The 17,288-nt window shown below is 40.4% G+C and overlaps 1 protein-coding gene across 6 annotated transcripts in view; it reads left to right on the plus strand.

Annotated features, from left to right (window-relative positions):
• The first annotated feature begins 7,082 nt into the window (after positions 1-7,082).
• The window catches only part of KIDINS220 (kinase D interacting substrate 220), an 87,272-nt gene continuing 77,066 nt past the window's right edge, over positions 7,083-17,288 (plus strand). For all 6 annotated transcript variants that reach the window (XM_065890728.1, XM_065890730.1, XM_065890732.1 and 3 more), the window contains exons 1-3: positions 7,083-7,190; positions 13,215-13,313; positions 14,341-14,439. In XM_065890728.1, the coding sequence (XP_065746800.1) occupies positions 7,083-7,190; positions 13,215-13,313; positions 14,341-14,439 (306 nt within the window). The remainder of the gene's footprint in view (positions 7,191-13,214; positions 13,314-14,340; positions 14,440-17,288) is intronic.

Genomic DNA, 17,288 nt, shown 5'->3' on the forward strand with positions numbered 1-17,288 from the left:
GGAGGGGAACATTTCCAGGAGGGAGTCGCGAGGGAAACTGTGAGTGGAAAAGTGGTCAATCACATTTGGCCGCCAGCAGGTCAGAGGTTCCTTCTGCAGAGACCCGGGTAAGGACGGTCTGCCGGGCTGCAGAGGGGGGAGTGAGGAAGTGGGGGAGGCGGTGGGCTCTCTGGGCCGGGAGATTAGATCCCACAGGTGTTCTGGGTTCAGGAGGACGGGATTTCAGCTAGCCTCCCTTCGCAATATGTTTGCAGAGTCGTTTGAAGTTATACTTGCGGTTTATTTCTCTGCATAAGCTTTGATGATAATGGTGAACTGGGATAAGAAACTCGCCATAATATGAAGAGTGACACTGAAGATGAAGAAAATATTGCCTGGGGCGCTTGCCAAAATACGCCAAAATTTGGAGGCCAGAATGTGCCGAGGGAGGCAGGGCTGGGTGACTCGCTTCCCTCGCCCCAGCCCGCCTACCCCGCATCGCTCCAGCCGGCGCCAGCAGCCCCACCCAGCCCCGCCTCCTTCGGGCTCCGCAGACAGACAGGAGGCGTGGCCACACGAAGCCCCGCCCCTCAGCCAGGGTCACGTGATCTGTCAGTTTGCGGAGACGGGGGGGAAAAATGGCTGCCGGCTACGGTGAGGGCGACGCGCTGAAAGCCGCAGTCTCTCCCTTTCTAGTCTTCTGACAGCGCCTGCGGCAAAGCGGGTCCTTTCCGCCGGAGCTGTGGAAGCCGTCCTTGGGCCAGGTTCTGAGACGGTCAGTGTGGTGGTCGGCAGGGAGGGGCCGTGGTGGGGTGTGTAGGGGGCCGAGGCAGAGCGAGGAGGGAGCGGAGGAAGGGTGAGGCCGGGTGTGGGGAAGGGGCCGTGGCCGGGTGAGGGGACCGCGAGGCCGAGTGCGTGTGCGGGGTCGACGGAGGGGAGGGAGGGGGCGGTGCGGGGCCGCGGTGCGGGGGGGCCGGTGTCCGGCTTTTCGGGCGGGTCCACGCTTGCTGGGGCGCCGGGAAGGTCTTGGACTTACTGTCGCAGGTGGTCAGCCTTTTGGGGGGGTGAGATGGGGGATGCTAGTGAAACAAGTGTCTTTTGGTTATTTTTTCGGAGCAGCCGCAGGCACACCCACCACCTGGAGAACCCCCTTAGCTGGTACCGCTAGGGCAGGCGTTCGAGGTTTCTTTCCTTGGGCTTCCACGGAGGAGGTGGTTGGTTTTTCTCCCTTTGCTTTCATATTGGGCTCCATTACTCCATTGTCCTGTGCAGGCCGTTATATCAGCAAAATGTCAGCGAGCCATTGATTACGACTCTTCCTTGATTTATTTATAGGGAAGCGATTTGTCAGCCAGTAACGTTGGATTATTTTTTTTTAAATTCTTTTGACACATAGTAAGGTTTAAACCAATGAAGAGTATTTTATTAATAACTATTTATGGAGCTATCTTTGCTAGCCGCTAGGGGGCACTGGTTAAAAATGTAGCTTTCTTAGCCTTACCCTCAGAATTCCCGTTCAGCCGGCCTGGGGTGTGGCTCAGGAATCACCCCTTCAGATAGGTGACTGTGATACATTCTGTCACTGTCTCCACTTTGACTGCACTGAAGATCAGATATCAAAATTTTTTTAAAGCACCCTAGGAGACCTGATGCAGAGCCGAGGGTGAGAAATGCAGCGGCAAGGTTGTGTTCTTTGTTCTCTAGCTTTGCTAGCGTGGAAACTTTCATCAGAATCATTTTGGGGTGCTTGTTAAAATGTCAGTTTCTGCGCCCCAGTTCTACTGAATAGGATTCTCTGGGGGAGAAGCCCAAGGAATTTGTGTATTGACAAGCTTCCTGAGTAACTTTGATGCACACAAGTATGAGGATCTTTGTTTTACACTCTGTGCGAGTGATTTGCAGATCTGTTTTTCCAAAAACTGGGTGGATTCTCCAACCCAGGTTTTTTCGAGTACCTCACATTCAGCATGCAGGAGTGGTGGGGAAGGAGGGGATACTAACCAAACAGAGGAAAGTCCTGACCTTCTCCGGACTCCACTTTTTTTTTTGTTAGTGGCACCATCATCCTCTCATCACCTATGCTTGGTATCTAGTCATCTTTGCCAGTTCTTTCATTTCTGGTCACATATTTTTTAAAATTTCTACATTCAGAATCTCTCTTCTGGATATTTTGGTAGGTCAAAGGGTCCAATATGGGGGATTTTATACCGTTCAAGTTCATATCTCTCATTTCTTCTGCATCCCTACCGCCTGTCCCCTCTCCTGTGGGCTCTTCTGGTGGTTGTCTGACTGGTATCCAGGGTTCCGATTCTGGGCCGCATTCACTGCTGGGGGAAATTTTTCCTAGGATCATGTGAGTGTGCCATCCCCCTCTTCCTGCTTTTGCTCAGTTTCTCTGCCACTATATTAGCCAGGGCTGTTTAGAAGGCGAGGGACAGAGATTTACTCTTTTACCTCAGGGAAAAGGAGATTTGCAGGACTGACTGAGAATCGGAAAGAAATCGGGATCTAAGGCAGCTCCACCTTCTGTAGATCTCTCAGGGGCCACATTTGTTTGCTCACTTATGAGGAGCCTTCTCTGTTCACATCGTTGGATCCTCTCTCTGCCGACTGGCTGCCTGAAAACTGTATCATTTTGTTCATGGTCTGCAATGACTGGGTCTCTGGTTTCTAATTTCCAGTTCTAGAGAGAGGAATCTGACTGGCCCAGCTTATCTTTTTGAGCAGTCACGTGTCCTCATGTGCTCATCACTGGTTGTGGCTGATGGTAGAGAACATGGCTCTTGAGGGTAGTGGGAGCTATGGGCAGGCAGAGTCCTACAGAAGAGGCATGTTTAGTATACCTATACAGTTACTTAGTTTGGCAGTTATCTTTGATGTTTCTACTTGCTCTGGACCTGTAATAGGTTCTGGGGACATAAGAACAAAAGAGAGACAGCCCTTATCTTGCAGAGATTACAGATCTAACCACCCTCACTTTCCAGTCGTAGCTCTAACTTTTTACTTACGTTCCCTATCCACGCTGTTCATTGTTTCCTGGACGTACACTGCATAGTCACTCAGCACTCTCTGTGTTCATTCTGTCCCTTCTGCCTGATATGCCCTTCTTTCATTTCCCACCAGTGAACCCATTCTTCAGGGATCAACACAAAGTGATACTTCCATGATATTCCAGTAAGAGTAGGAACTTCTCTTCGGAGCTCTCATAGGACCTTGGGTTTCTCCAGCACTGTTCTACCTTAAATTATGACTTGGATTTATCTGGATAGTACACATTTGCTTTTTGAATTACGTTGGGCAAATTACTTGTGTATGAAACCTGTTTTCTCACCTGTAAAATGAGAGATAATACTTAAGATTATTGGAAAATCAAATAGATCATAGATATAAAAGCACCTCATAAACTGTAAGGTGACGTGTAAATGCTCTTTTCGTGATGAAGTTCTTTTATGTCTCCTAGTGAACAGTAAGCTTGTTGAAGGCTTGATGGGAATCCACTAAAGGCTGTCATGGGCCTTGCACATGATGGTGCCCCAGAAATATTTGCAGAACAGATGAGACCTTGCCTCCTGGGCTGCCTTCGTTCACCTGATGCCTGTTGAGCCTGTCCTTTGTTCCTGGAAACGTGTCAGGCATGGGGGAAACAGTGGTGACCAAACCAGACATGCTTCCTGCCTGGGAGCACAGTCACTGCAGCGAAGTGCAGTGTATCTTTAAGGAAGACTGAGAAAGAAGGAGGGAGAGGGGAAGCCCTAAGCTGGTCTGGGGGGGGAGTGGGTGGTCAGGGAAACCTCACTGGGGGAAGTGACCTTTAAATTGAGACCTCTAGGCTGTCTGTCGGTGGGGGTGGATCGGGATGATGGAGAGGAGAGCCTGGTCCTGTGAGGGGGAGGGGGAGGGGGAGGATGGCTTGAAGCTGACAGGGAATTTCTGAGAATGACGAGAGCCGAGGATGGGTTGTGGGGGGGGTGAGGGTATTCGTTTTTAGGTGAGAATGGAACCTGTTGAAAGGATTTATTTAAGAGGGGAAGCACGGCTAATGAAAAGTGAAGCCTCTGAGGGAGGGATTGGGAGACCTGGCCATTGAAGAACATAATCTGATTTACTGGGCACACTTGAGATCAAATTCTTGATTTGTTAGAAGCCTGACTCATGGGAATCATTTTATAACTGTCAGTGTGGTAGACTGTTTTCTCCTGTTAAATTAATAAATGTGATGTGACGATCAAATTCAATTCAGGAAACATTTAACAATTCTTTAATATGCACAAGAAACTGTTTTAGGCGCTTCTGAATTTGTGAAGGTAAAACTTGTGAAGTTCCTCCCATTAAGAAAGCAGCCCTGTAGCACAGGGAGATCTGCTAGGTGGTTTGTGACCACCTAGAGGGGTGGGATAGGGAGGGTGGGAGGGAGGGAGACGGAAGAGGGAAGAGATATGGGAACATATGTATATGTATAGCTGATTCACTTTGTTATGAAGCAGAAACTAACACACCACTGTAAAGCAATTATACTCCAGTAAAGATGTTAAAAAAAAAAAAAGAAAGAAACTTAACAGTAAAGAAGGGATGGGTGGATGAATGCCGAGATTACCAGAGTTCCAGGCGTGTAATGCCGAACAATCAGCAAAGCCTGCTCTAACATTCCCCCGAAGTACACAAAGTAGAGCATCGCAACGGGCCCTCACGCGCCCATCGCCCAACTTCAGCCAACCAATTTTGTTTCTGCCATTTCTCTCTTCCCCCAGTCACCTCTTTTATCCTCCAGTACTTTAAAGAGCCCTAAGTCTCCATAGGGCAAAAACAGTGTATTATTCAACTTGTCAGTGATAACCTGAAGCATTGTAAATTATAGACTTCCAACAGACTACTGTTAGATCGAACTGTTATTCAAGTATGGCTGTGTAGAATTGCATTTTCTCAAAACTGTATGACAAAGGTAGATCACCTTTCCTTCATAGATTCGTTTAAAGAATATCTTTCAGGTGGCTTAAGGCAAGGCAGCTTCAATTTTTTTTTTTTTTTTTTACTATTACCATTTTCTGCTTAATCTTAGTCTAAAAGGATCTAAGTCTGAAGTCTTTTAATATTAGTCACAATCTATGAGTGATAACTTTTAAAGTTTTATGTATCTCAAGGTGATACACATACCATCCACATAACAGATCGGGGGAGAGAGGTAACAAGGTTTGAAGATCTTAAGATTTTCAATTTTTTTTTTCTTTTTAACAACTGAGCTCAATGTCTATAACTACTTTTCTTTACTATGCTCATTCCAGTCTTGTGTGATACTATAGTGAGGAAAAATATTTGATCTAAGTAAGGGCTTTGTCAGACATTTGCATGTGTGTTTAAAATTTTTATTTTAAAGTAATTGCAAACTTAGAGAAGACTTGTAAGAGTAGTACAAAGAACTCTGTTTTACACCGTAACCAGATTCACCAGGTGTAACATTAAAATTTAGGTGCACATAGCCTCTGTAATCATAAAATATTCCTGTTAATTCCGTAACCATTTAATGGCGATGTACCAAGCCTTTCCTTAGTTGCTGAGGATGAAAAGGTAAGACATGATCTTGTTTTCAAAGTAAATTAATAATTGTGATATGTTATTATAAGTGTAATACTGCAGATATGCATAACATATAGGTGTACTGGGTGAAACTGACCAGGGCGGGGTAGGACAGAGTGAGGGGAAGGAAGGGGGAGGAGGTTCCAGAGGAGGATCCCCCTGAGGTGGAATTTGAAGGAATGTTTCCATTTGTTAGAAAGTTAAAGATGGGTGAAGAATTCCAGGTGGGTGCATCGGTGTAGGCACGCTCATTCATTCTTAGATATTGGTGTCTGCTGTGTGCCAGGCACTCTTCTACATGCTGGGGATTCAGCATCAAAACAGGAATAGTCTCTACTCCCATTGGGCTGCATTTTGGAGGTGGGGTGGACGATGAGGAGGCAGACGAAAAACCCAGAAAGCAAAACACAAAGGTTTCTTGAGTGATGCTAAGTGCTGCATGGAAAAGCAAGGCGGGACGATGTAATGAGGAACGATAGTGGGGGTGATGGCTGTCTCCTCGTACACAGTGGTCAGGGACGCTCTGATCAGGTGACGTTGGAACAGAAACCCTGGGTAGCCTGAGCAAAATGAAGGCGAAAGAGAGTGGTAGATAAGCTCAGGGACATGGAGAGGGGCTGGAATAGGTCAGGCAGGGCCTTTTGGGCTATGATGAGGAATTGGGGTTTTTATTTCGAGTGAGAGGACAACTGTTGGGGGGTTTTGAGCACAGGATGGCCAAGATGCAGCTCAGTGATTTAGGAGTGGTGTTCCAAATGCAGGGAGCAAATTGAGCAAAGGCAGGTGTGTGGAGCGTGTTAAAGATACAGATACAGGGGCTGCACCAGGACCTACTTGTCAGAATCTCTGAGAGAAGGGCCCAGGCATCTGTGTTTTACAAGCTCTAGGTGATTCTGATGTATATTATGATTTAAGAAGCTCTGGTCCAACTTACATTTTCAAAAGATCACCTGGTTGCCTTGTGGAGGATAGACCGTGGGAAGGGCAACATGGAGGAGGGGAGAGCAGTTGGGATCTAGGTGAGAGGTCACGGTGGCTGGACCAGGGTGGTTGTGATGGAGGTCGTGAGTAGTGACCAGATGTGAAATACATTTTATAGGTAGAACCAAAGGATTTGCTAATAGATTGAATGTAGAGTGTAAAGGGACGAGATAAGTCATGGATAATTCCAAGGTTTTGACCTTGGAAGAATGGAGCTGGAGTGGCCGTTTACTGAGATGGAGAACGTAGCAGGAGAGGCCGTGGAGCGCTTGCTTTTATTTGTGGGTGGTGGGTGGTGGTGAGGAGGAGGGTTTGGGGGATGGGTCTGGAGTTTGGGGTTTCGATGAGTTAAGAGAGAGATGAGTGTGAGTCTTGGGAGGAGAGGGGTGGACATTTTGAGAGCTGAGCTATGGGGCCTTGTTTTTACTCCTGCCAATGGAGGTGTAATTGTACAAGTTTAAGGTTAAGAAAGTAATATAGTTAGTAGTAACTTTTTTTTCCTAATCCCAAATTATGATCTGATTTAACAGGTATTGTAGCTTTCTGTGAAAATGTCAGTTCTCATATCACAGAGCGTAATAAATTATGTAGAAGAAGAAAACATTCCTGCTTTGAAAGCTCTTCTTGAAAAATGCAAGGATGTAGATGAGAGAAATGAGGTAAGACCAAGTTTCTAAAATTAAATTCTTCTTACAAATATTTGTTGACTACCCACTATGTATGAGGCACTGTGCTAAGGATAAAGGCAAGTAAGAAATTTGTAGTTCTCACCCTCAGTAATGATATAATTTCTTATAGTTAAAAGTGCTTTGAATCCTGTATTATTGGAATACATTTGAACTTATATAAATGATTGAATATTGAATTTATGCTTTATGACTGAGACTTATGTTTGGCTTTTTTCCAGATAGAACAGTCACCCTTCAAGAAGTTTAATTACTGAAATCAAAAGTGTTTCTAGGAAACTTTAGAAGAGCTTCTAGACCCAATCTTCTTATAAGTAGATTAACCAAAAAAAAAAAAAAAAGATTAACCAGACAAAATTAGGACTTTCTGAAATATTTTCTTTTCTGGAGCCTCAGCCCTCTTCCCGAGTTGTTCATTCCACACGCCTTGGGATTTTAAAGACTTAAATCTTTAACAGATAGTTAAATAGGTCGTGTGTTCTGTTTAATAAGACAGGGAAGTATATATTCATCATTTTCATTAACTCGTATTAGATATTTCTTTTCAACAATACAAGCAAATAAAATGTTGATTATTTTATTGTGAACAGCCAAGCTGCAACATTTTAGGGACTAATAAACTTATTGTATGAATTTTTTAAGTGGCACATATGTATGTTTTATAAAACTTAAGAAAAATAATCCTTTTTCTTAGGACTGTATTTCAATACAGTGTAATTTTTTTTTCTGACCAGAGAATAAGATGAACATGGACTGATTTTAGTTTTACACAAATGTATATGTATGTATATGTGTATATGTGTGCACATATATGTATCTGTGTGTGTAGACATGCAGAGTTTTATGATTTTTTTTTTACAGTGGGGAAAAAACATAAAATTTACCATCTTAACCATTCTTAAGTGTACAGTTCAGTGGTGTTCAGTAGTGTTAAGTAATTCACATGTGAAATACTTCCAGAACTTTTTCAAATCTGAAACTCCATATCTATTATACAACTCCCTATTCCCCCGACCGCAGGCCCTGGTAACCACCATTATACTTTCTGTCTTTATGAATTTGACTACTCTAGGTACTTCACAGAAGTGGAACTGTACAGTGTTTGTCTTTTTGTGACTGGCTTATTTCGTTTAGTGTAATATCCTTGAGGTTCATCCATGTCGTAGCATGTGACAAGATTTCCTTCCTTATTCAAGCTGAATAATATTCCATTATATGTATGTACCACGGTGTGTTTATCCACTTATCCATTGATAGACAGTTGGGTTGTTTCCTCCTCTTTGCTGTTGTGGATCCTGCTGCTATGAACATGGGTATGCAAATACTATAAATGTTTTGAAAGCTGCTGAATCAACAGTTATTTCTTTATTATTATTTTTGACATGGGGTACCTAATTTTATTAAATGTTAGCTCTCGTTAAAGAAATCATGATATAAAATTTTTGTTATTGCAATACATTGATGATAGTTATTGTTTTTATTGACTATTTATGCAGATATGGTAATAGTTCTATATATTTAGCTCATTTAATTTGCATAGAAACTCCATAAAAAATTATACTCTTATTTATCTTGACTTACAGATAAATGACTTAATCCTTCAGTTTCCTATCCAAGATATTACCTGGTGAAATCCAAATTGAACCCATTCTGTCTGACTTCAAACAAGCTATGATCTGTTCATGCTCTTTTGTCTTTGAGTCTTAAGCATAAGTTCATCTAATGATAGTGTCTATATCTTCAATGTCTCTATATTGAACAAACTATATTTTGGTTAGTTGACATCATTATTCCCTTCTATGGTTTTGAATAGTCAAAATTGTTATGCATAAATGAGATAAAATTAATTGGAGATTGTTCATTGTTATAAAAGAACTGCTTATGGAAGTAGTCATTTTATTAGCATATATTAGCATATTTGGAATAATAAAATGATAGTTTAAAAAGATTAAGTTTTATTTCATAGACAGTTTCTTTGGGAATATTGAGAAAATAGCTTCACTTGGAAGGAGAAAAATAGCACATAATAAGCATAAACTTAAATTAATCTTACAAAGAATGAAGTGTATTTGGCTTAGAGCTTACCTTATCATGCATGCAGTAGCATTTAATGGTTATTAGTGATATTTACATCTAGTTTAGTATTCAATAAATTAAAATTGGATTTTTAAAATAATACTTTGAAGCAACCTGGGATTTTTACATTATGGCTTAATGTGAAGGTTGTGGAGAAAGTAGCTTTCTCAAGGCCTTTTTTAGCATTTTGCTTCTACAGCTTCTGATTAAAGTTAATTTTTATAGAATTCTAAAAAGTTGCTTAGACCTTCTTCCCTCTTTCTTGCCTTTAAAAAGTGAAGTACTTAATTACCTCATGTTAATATGTTTGGTTATCAGTTTTCAAAAAGTTTCTTAAATGTTACATAAATAAAATAAAATAATGTGGGGAAAATTGCCCGATGCTGTGCTTAGCATATGATGGGCTGCAATTAATAAATGCTAATTTCCTTCCTTTTTTTTTTCTACTTTATTTGTAAACTAGATAAATCTCTTGGCCTCTGAATGTTCTCAATGATGGCAAGTCTTTGCCCTTTGTAGATCAGCGAAGGGCTTTAATTTAATTTAACTTTATTTTTGAAAAGAGCACTCTCAGCTCTCCTTGATACAAGGATATAGTGTTGAGGTTGGACATTATTCCCTGTCTGAGAAAATGAAACAGGGCTCTAAATTCAGGAGGTGAATTTTGTTACGTGATTACAAATGTAGATCCTGAAGGAAGCTTCAAAGGAGAATTTAAAAATGTTCTAGTTTCACTACAATTATTGGAAGACGTATTGATCCTCCAAAGGTGACTGCTTTAAAGGGCAATGGTTATCTAGGCCCAGTACACCTGAATAAATAGAAGTGGGACTACCTAGGAATTGGGAAGAGCAAAAAGATGCTGAATAGGAGATGTTTTTGCATTGTAGCTTCTGGGAAGCGGAGATAAAATATGATAGCTGTTGTGTGGAACCTTAGTTGGCGCGCAAGTGTTCTGTTTTGGTGTTTTGGCTTGAGGTCATTATCAATAGAGTATTATATGAGTTATGTGATCCTATACTTTTTGGAAAGAAATGGGTTTGGGATTTGCTGGGATGTGTGTGTGGGGTTAGGTAGGGGAGGGCCCTTTAGTGATTCATATTGAAGTGAAAGAGTAAAGTCATCATGACTGTTTTTAAGTCACTCTGTCTCCACAACTGTAGTTACTAGATTGGCTAAGCAAGAACTAGTAGAATAAATATGTTTTGTGATAAGGCACAACTTATAAGGTAAATATCCTTCTACCTTAAGGGATTTAATAAAACTTAACGGCAGGCTTTCCTGAAAATCACTTATCTATTTGGATAATGTAGCTACAAAAGGTTAAAGATTGCTTTGGACTGCATGTAACAGCTCCCAAAATAGTGGCTTAATCAAATTAAGATCTTATTTTTCTCATGTAATGACAAGCTGGAGGAGACATTCCAAGGCTGATATGATGGCGTCAGGATATCTTCCCAGGCTCCTCCTGCCCTTCTGGCCACTCCTCTCTGTGTGCTTGTTACTTCACATCAGCTGTCTTGATACAACTGCAGCATTGTGTCCACATATCAGACAAGAAGGAAAAGGGAACGGGCCAGCCGAGTTAGTCTAATTACTGAGCCTTCCTGGGAGACCTAGCCAGAGTGGTGCCATGGACTATTTCCAACTGCAAGTAAGGCTGAACAATGTAGGTGTTTTTAGCTGAGCGTGCTGCCACCGCCAACAAAATCCTGTAGCTCTAGATACTGGGTAGACAACTAATAGTTTCTGCAAGAGAAAGTTATGACTATTCAAGTCTTTCATTTGGCTTGTTTCAGTTAATCACGTTTACACCATCTGTCTTATTTGTGTTATGGATTTTAGTACACATCTGACTTATTTTTTCCCTCATACTCTAAGAGCACCTGTCTTTGTGAACTATCTGAAATGTGACTGTGACCCCAGAAAGTAAACAGAAAGCTCCTGAGTCTTGGGAATTACAATTTTGAAAACTGATGTACAAGTCATATATCCTTAGGGCCATAGAGCCAATTAGTTGGTTTTAATTTATATATTATACCATTGATTTTGATATTTCACTTTTTATCCCAGTTAATCTAATCAGAAGGGAGAAACATGCTGTAGAAAGTAACTCAAAGACATTAGAGCTCACAGAGGCAAGCCTGGTGTAATAATTGATGTCTGTAGGTATGACTCAGAATCATAAACATAGTGTTTAAGTTAATCTGTTTAACAAGTAGCAATTTGTGTATTACTTTTTAGAAAATGGTAATCGTAAAAGTTATAATCAAATTTAATAGTTAAAGGATAAACTTTTTCACCTGGAAAATCTATTTATGCATAATATCTCATTCCCTAATGACTCTGGTTGAATGACAGGTGACTACCACATATAATTTAGTATCCATCATTATATGAGTGTCTGTATTTAATTCAATTTACTTTTGTACTTTAACTCAGTATTTGTGTTTCTCTTTACTTGTATTCTTATAGTAGCATCTGTTGCATATTGCCTGTTACTATAATTATTTCCATGTTTGTATGTTGCCGTTAGTGGATTTTTAAATTCTTTCAGACTTCGCTCACTCATTTACTCAATAAATATTTGAGTACCTGTGTGGCAGTCACTTTACCTCATGCTGGGGGTGTACAGTACTAAACAAACAAAACAGACATGCTTCCCACCCTCTGGGAGTTTAGGGCCTTTAGAGGAAACACAATAATCAGTTGTTAATCACACAAATAAATGTGTAATTACAGACAAGGATTAGTTTAGTAAATGAAATTAGAGGGGGTTAGCAAGGCTTCCCTAAGGGGTTGATGTTTGACCCAAGAGCTGCCGGGTGGGCGGTGGGTTAACTGGGTGGGGTAGAGGGAAGACTCTGTCTGAGGGTCCCGAGGTGGGAAAGAGCTTGAGGGCACATTGGTGAGGAGGGAATGGCCTGGCACAGGTTTCAAGGTAGGCCTGCTGTCATCTCTCCATCATTAGACCACAGGCCGCGTAAGGATTTTGGTTCTCATCCAAAAGAGCAGTAGGAAACCATTGAGGGTTTTAAGCAGTGGACTATTGTCAGATTAGCATTTTAAAAAATCACTGATGTTTCCCCACCACTGATACACATTCAGTAAGTAGGTGCTTAGATAAATATTTCTCTAATTGAACTTAGTTTTTGGTGTAATTTTCATATACCTTAGTATGTTTCAGCACCTTTAACCCAGTGCTCCTAACCTGTTTGAAATCGCGGCATGTACAGAACATGATAATGTGTGTGCTGCACTTGGCAATAGCCGAGGCTTGCTGCTGGAGGGAACCTGTCCCAGGGTCCCGCTGCCCAGGCCCTGCCCTGCTGTCTCAGGGCTGGGGAGCGCTGTATCTTATGCTGTGACTCATTCTAGGCACAGGCTGGGCAGCTCTGATGTAGCTAGTAGGGGCTTTAGTTTAATGAATTAAGGTTGTAAGGGAAGGCTTAAAAAAACTACATAATATATACAGCACCTGTATTGTTTTTATTTATTGCTTTACTTTCCTCTCTCTAGTCCTGATAAAACATCTTATACATACAATAAAACCACATTCTATATCATATTCTAACTGTATTGGTAGAGAATTTGGTTACCACAGATATCCTAAGATTTTTATATACATCGTGGTAATTACTTTTCAGTGCCTAGTATTATTCATGCTTACTTATTTTGAATAAAATTGCAGTGCCAAAAACAGATTGCTAATGCTGTCATAAAGAAAGTCTCATTTTCTCTTTGACTTTTACATTATTAGTAATCTGAGAACTTAAGAATTCAGAGGTGTTTCTAAATTAATGAAATACTATAAATAGCGCTTAACATAACATCAGGAAAAAGTAAGTGTGATGTAATTAACTGGTATTTCAGCTAAAGTACAGCATCTTGACAAGTTCTCTGTGTCTTTTATATCTCCAGTGTGGCCAGACTCCATTGATGATAGCTGCTGAACAAGGCAATCTGGAAATAGTGAAAGAATTAATTAAGAATGGAGCTAATTGCAATCTGGAAGATTTGGTATATATTGAAATAATTTACTCATTTGTCTTTTTCTTTTCCTTAACTTTGCTTTTAAGAAATGATTCAGAAGTAATAGATTATAGATTATACTTGTATCTCAACTTTGCCTAGTAATAGTCTAACTCAATTTTTTAAAAGGGGTAATAACAGGAGAGAAATTTTTACTTTCAGTGAAAATTCTCAGCTCTTCAGGTTTTTTTATGTATAGATGGCACTGGTTGAATAGGGAGCACATATACTTAAAATTAAATGCCTGCCTAGAAGATATGTATGAGTCATATTGTTAAGTAACTCCCCGTAATGGTATCTTATTATTATAAATATCACATATGATAAGCCAGAAAGATGTGGTCCCTTCTGATACCGTTTATGAGGGATAAATCACTATTCCAAGAGGCTTACTTTCTCTGTTTCCCAGGAATTATTTTTCAGGGTCACACAGCTACATCTGTTTTTCTGTTTGTTTTTATGATTCAAATTGATGATATTAAATTGGTGATTTTAATTGAGTGATCATTTGAATTAATTTATAGTACACTCATGGATAAAAGTTAGGATAGGATACTTGTAGGCTTTATTTAAAAAAATAAAGAATAGTTCTTTATCGTACAGTTTCTAAACTCATCATATGGGATCTCTTTAATAGTGTGTAAATGTGCTCTTAAATCTGATTGCAGGCTCTTTAATTTCAACTTATAGTAATGGTTGCTAACCACAAGGGTTAGCTTTGAGGTTTTGATAGTCATCTTTTCTCCTTTTTGAAAAACACAGTATGTGATTAGAAGTCCAGTGAAAAGACTGAACAGGCAGTTGTGAAACTTTTTACACCATTGTAGTCATACAGGTAGACAGATAAATTCTTAACAGAGCTTATGCTTCAGTGTAATTTCAGAGTAGTTTAGAGTGGGTTGGATCATGTCAATTTGGTATGATCATCTGGTATATAAATTCACATTTATTTTTCCTCACTTTGGAATGTTATTTTTGGTTTTGAAATGATAACATTTGTGTCTGTGTGTTCAAGGATAACTGGACAGCACTTATATCAGCGTCAAAAGAAGGGCACCTGCACATTGTGGAAGAACTGCTTAAATGTGGGGCTAACCTGGAGCACCGTGATATGGTATGGACATTCTTTTTTTTTTTTAAAGGATATGTTTGGTTTTTTTTTTTTTTTATAAATTTATTTATTCATTTATTTATTTTTGGCTGTGTTGGGTCTTCGTTTCTGTGCGAGGGCCTTCTCTAGTTGTGGCAAGCGGGGGCCACTCTTCATCGCGGTGCGCGGGCCTCTCACTGTCGCGGCCTCTCTTGCTGCAGAGCACAGGCTCCAGACGCGCAGAGCTCAGTATTTGTAGCTCACGGGCCCAGCTGCTCCGTGGCACGTGGGATCTTCCCAGACCAGGGCTTGAACCCATGTCCCCTGCATTGGCAGGCAGACTCTCAACCACTGCGCCACCAGGGAAGCCCTGGTATGGACATTCTTTATCCATTGTTAATCTGCTGGAATCTTATTAGCAGTAATGGATATGTGTTAAGTCCTGTATTTTTATGTGTGAGGTGATACTATAATAATGTTTTTAGGATTTGGGATTGGGCATTGAAATGACTCTCAAGAATGTTTTAAAACCCGGTGATATAATGCACCTCTTTTAGAATATTCTTAGTCATTATTTTCTGTTTATTTCAGAATTTTAATTCTGAAATGTTGTTAAAACAACTTATTACCCTTTATCATGTATCAGTTTTAGAGCTCATGAGAAAGTTGTCCCCTTTAAGGAGAACTTTAAGAGGGACATAGTATAATCTTAAAAATATTTTCAGTTGTTTAAAGTCATGATTTTCAGAATAATATTTATAAACTTATTTTCAAAATGTGATTGTGTTCCTAATGCCATCTGTACACATTACAAGTTTAACAAGACATGATTCTTAATTATCTTAGCTCTTACTTGATCTTGGCATCTGCTTAAAGCATAAAGGTGAAGAAAGGGATCATTTCTGGCTTAATTATTCTGCAAAATGTACAGCCTTTTCAAAGATTAATTTTAACAGGGGAAAAAAAGAAGGGATTGAACTGCCTTGATATAGACAACATGTATTACTTTGCTGCTGATGCTTTATGAAGTACAGGTGGTCGGCATTTTTAAGAAACTGCAGCACTCCACCATCTTGCACTTAATATTGTACGATGTAATATACACAGTGTTCTTCTACAGTGTTATATTTATTCTTAAAACTTAGTGAAGTGGGGCTTCCCTGGTGGCACAGTGGTTGAGAGTCCACCTGCCGATGCAGGGGACACGGGTTCGTGCCCCAGTCCGGGAAGATCCCACATGCCACGGAGTGGCTGGGCCCGTGAGCCATGGCCGCTGAGCCTGCGCATCCGGAGCCTGTGCTCCACAACGGGAGAGGCCACAACAGTGAGAGGCCCGCGTACCGCAAAAAAACCAAAAAAACAAAAAAAACAAAACTTAGTGAAGTGGTTGGTATACTTATTTTTATAGAAGGATACAGAACCATTTGTATCCTCCCTATTTCTGAAAAGAAATTGAAGTACATTGCTATAAAAATTTAGGGAGAGAAGGTAATGATGTCAGTAACCTAGCCAAAGGATGGGTATGGCAGGTAAAGTAAAATGCAGTGTTCTTATCTTAACTGGTGTATAATAAAGCAGAAGAGAAATTCATGGAATTACCTAGTTCTCAATATTTTATTAAAGGCACCATACCATTTTATCAGATGAATTAATATTAGGTAGCTTTTGTATGCCTGAACCCTTCAGGTGCTTTTTAGCCTCTCTGTCATTAATTGACTTCTGAGAAGAATCCTATGGGCTAAGGGTTAATTTTGTTCTCAGCGTATATCGTTCAGGAAATTGAGGCTGGAAGAAATACTCTTTGCCCAAAGTCACTTAGCTCTTAAGCAGTCAGACTGAGTTTTGAACCCAGGACTGCTTACTCCAAAGGCTTTCTCCTTTATCATTCTTCCACATATATCAGCAAGGGAGTTAGGAACTATAAAGTATACATTGTGAATGTGTAAAAACTTGTCAAGATTTGTAAAAAATGGTTTCTTAAACTTCCTTAGTTCTCCATATTTCTCATTTCCCTGAAGTACTTATCAAATCACAGCACATTTTAACATTTAAAGGGCCTCTGTGTTTGGCTTTTAAACACCCCAAATTAGGGAAACTGAGGACTGTGTCTCCCTTAGTAGTTAGTATTGAGAGACCCTAACGTCAGAGAATTGGCTGGGTGGTGGCAGCTGCTGAACTGTGAGGGAGGGCAGAGTCCCTGGGACTTTTGTGAGGAGAGGAGGTTGTACCAGGGGTTGTCTGGGATTCAGGAATAATTCCAGGATATAATGTCAGGAAGTCCAGTGAAGATTCTTCCTTGAGAAGACCTTTAATGGACACCAAACTACAGCATTGCTATAGGCAGTCAGTTCCAGTCTTTTCATTTTGCAAATTTGGGCATAGGTTTCTCAAGATTAAATTTTTATCTCAGAGATTCTTGCATAGGGTAATACTATACAAATTAAAATGAGGGAATGATATTAACACAATTCTGGGCAGGAATTTTACAGATTACAGTATTGGTGTGTGTAAGACTTGACTAAATGCCCAGCTCTGTAATTTGACACCTTTGAAGACCTCTTGTCTGGCATTCTTAGAATGTCTCTCAATTTGGATTTGTCTGATGTTTCTAATGATTAGACTGAGATTGTGCTTTATTGGGAAGGAGATGATACGCCCTTCTTAGTGTACCACATCTAGGTACATACATCACCAGAATGTATCACTGGGGATGTATCTTGGCTAAGGTAGTGTCTGTCAGATTTCCCTTTGTAATTACTAAATATTTGAGGGAAGATACTTTGAGACTATACAAATATCTTGTTTTTGATTAAATTTTCATTCATTTATTTTAGCATCCATCAATGCATCTTGCATGCAGCAGTCATGACTGT

This window comes from Phocoena phocoena, chromosome 14 (genome assembly GCF_963924675.1).
Source record: "Phocoena phocoena chromosome 14, mPhoPho1.1, whole genome shotgun sequence".
Classification (NCBI taxonomy): Eukaryota; Metazoa; Chordata; class Mammalia; order Artiodactyla; family Phocoenidae; genus Phocoena; species Phocoena phocoena.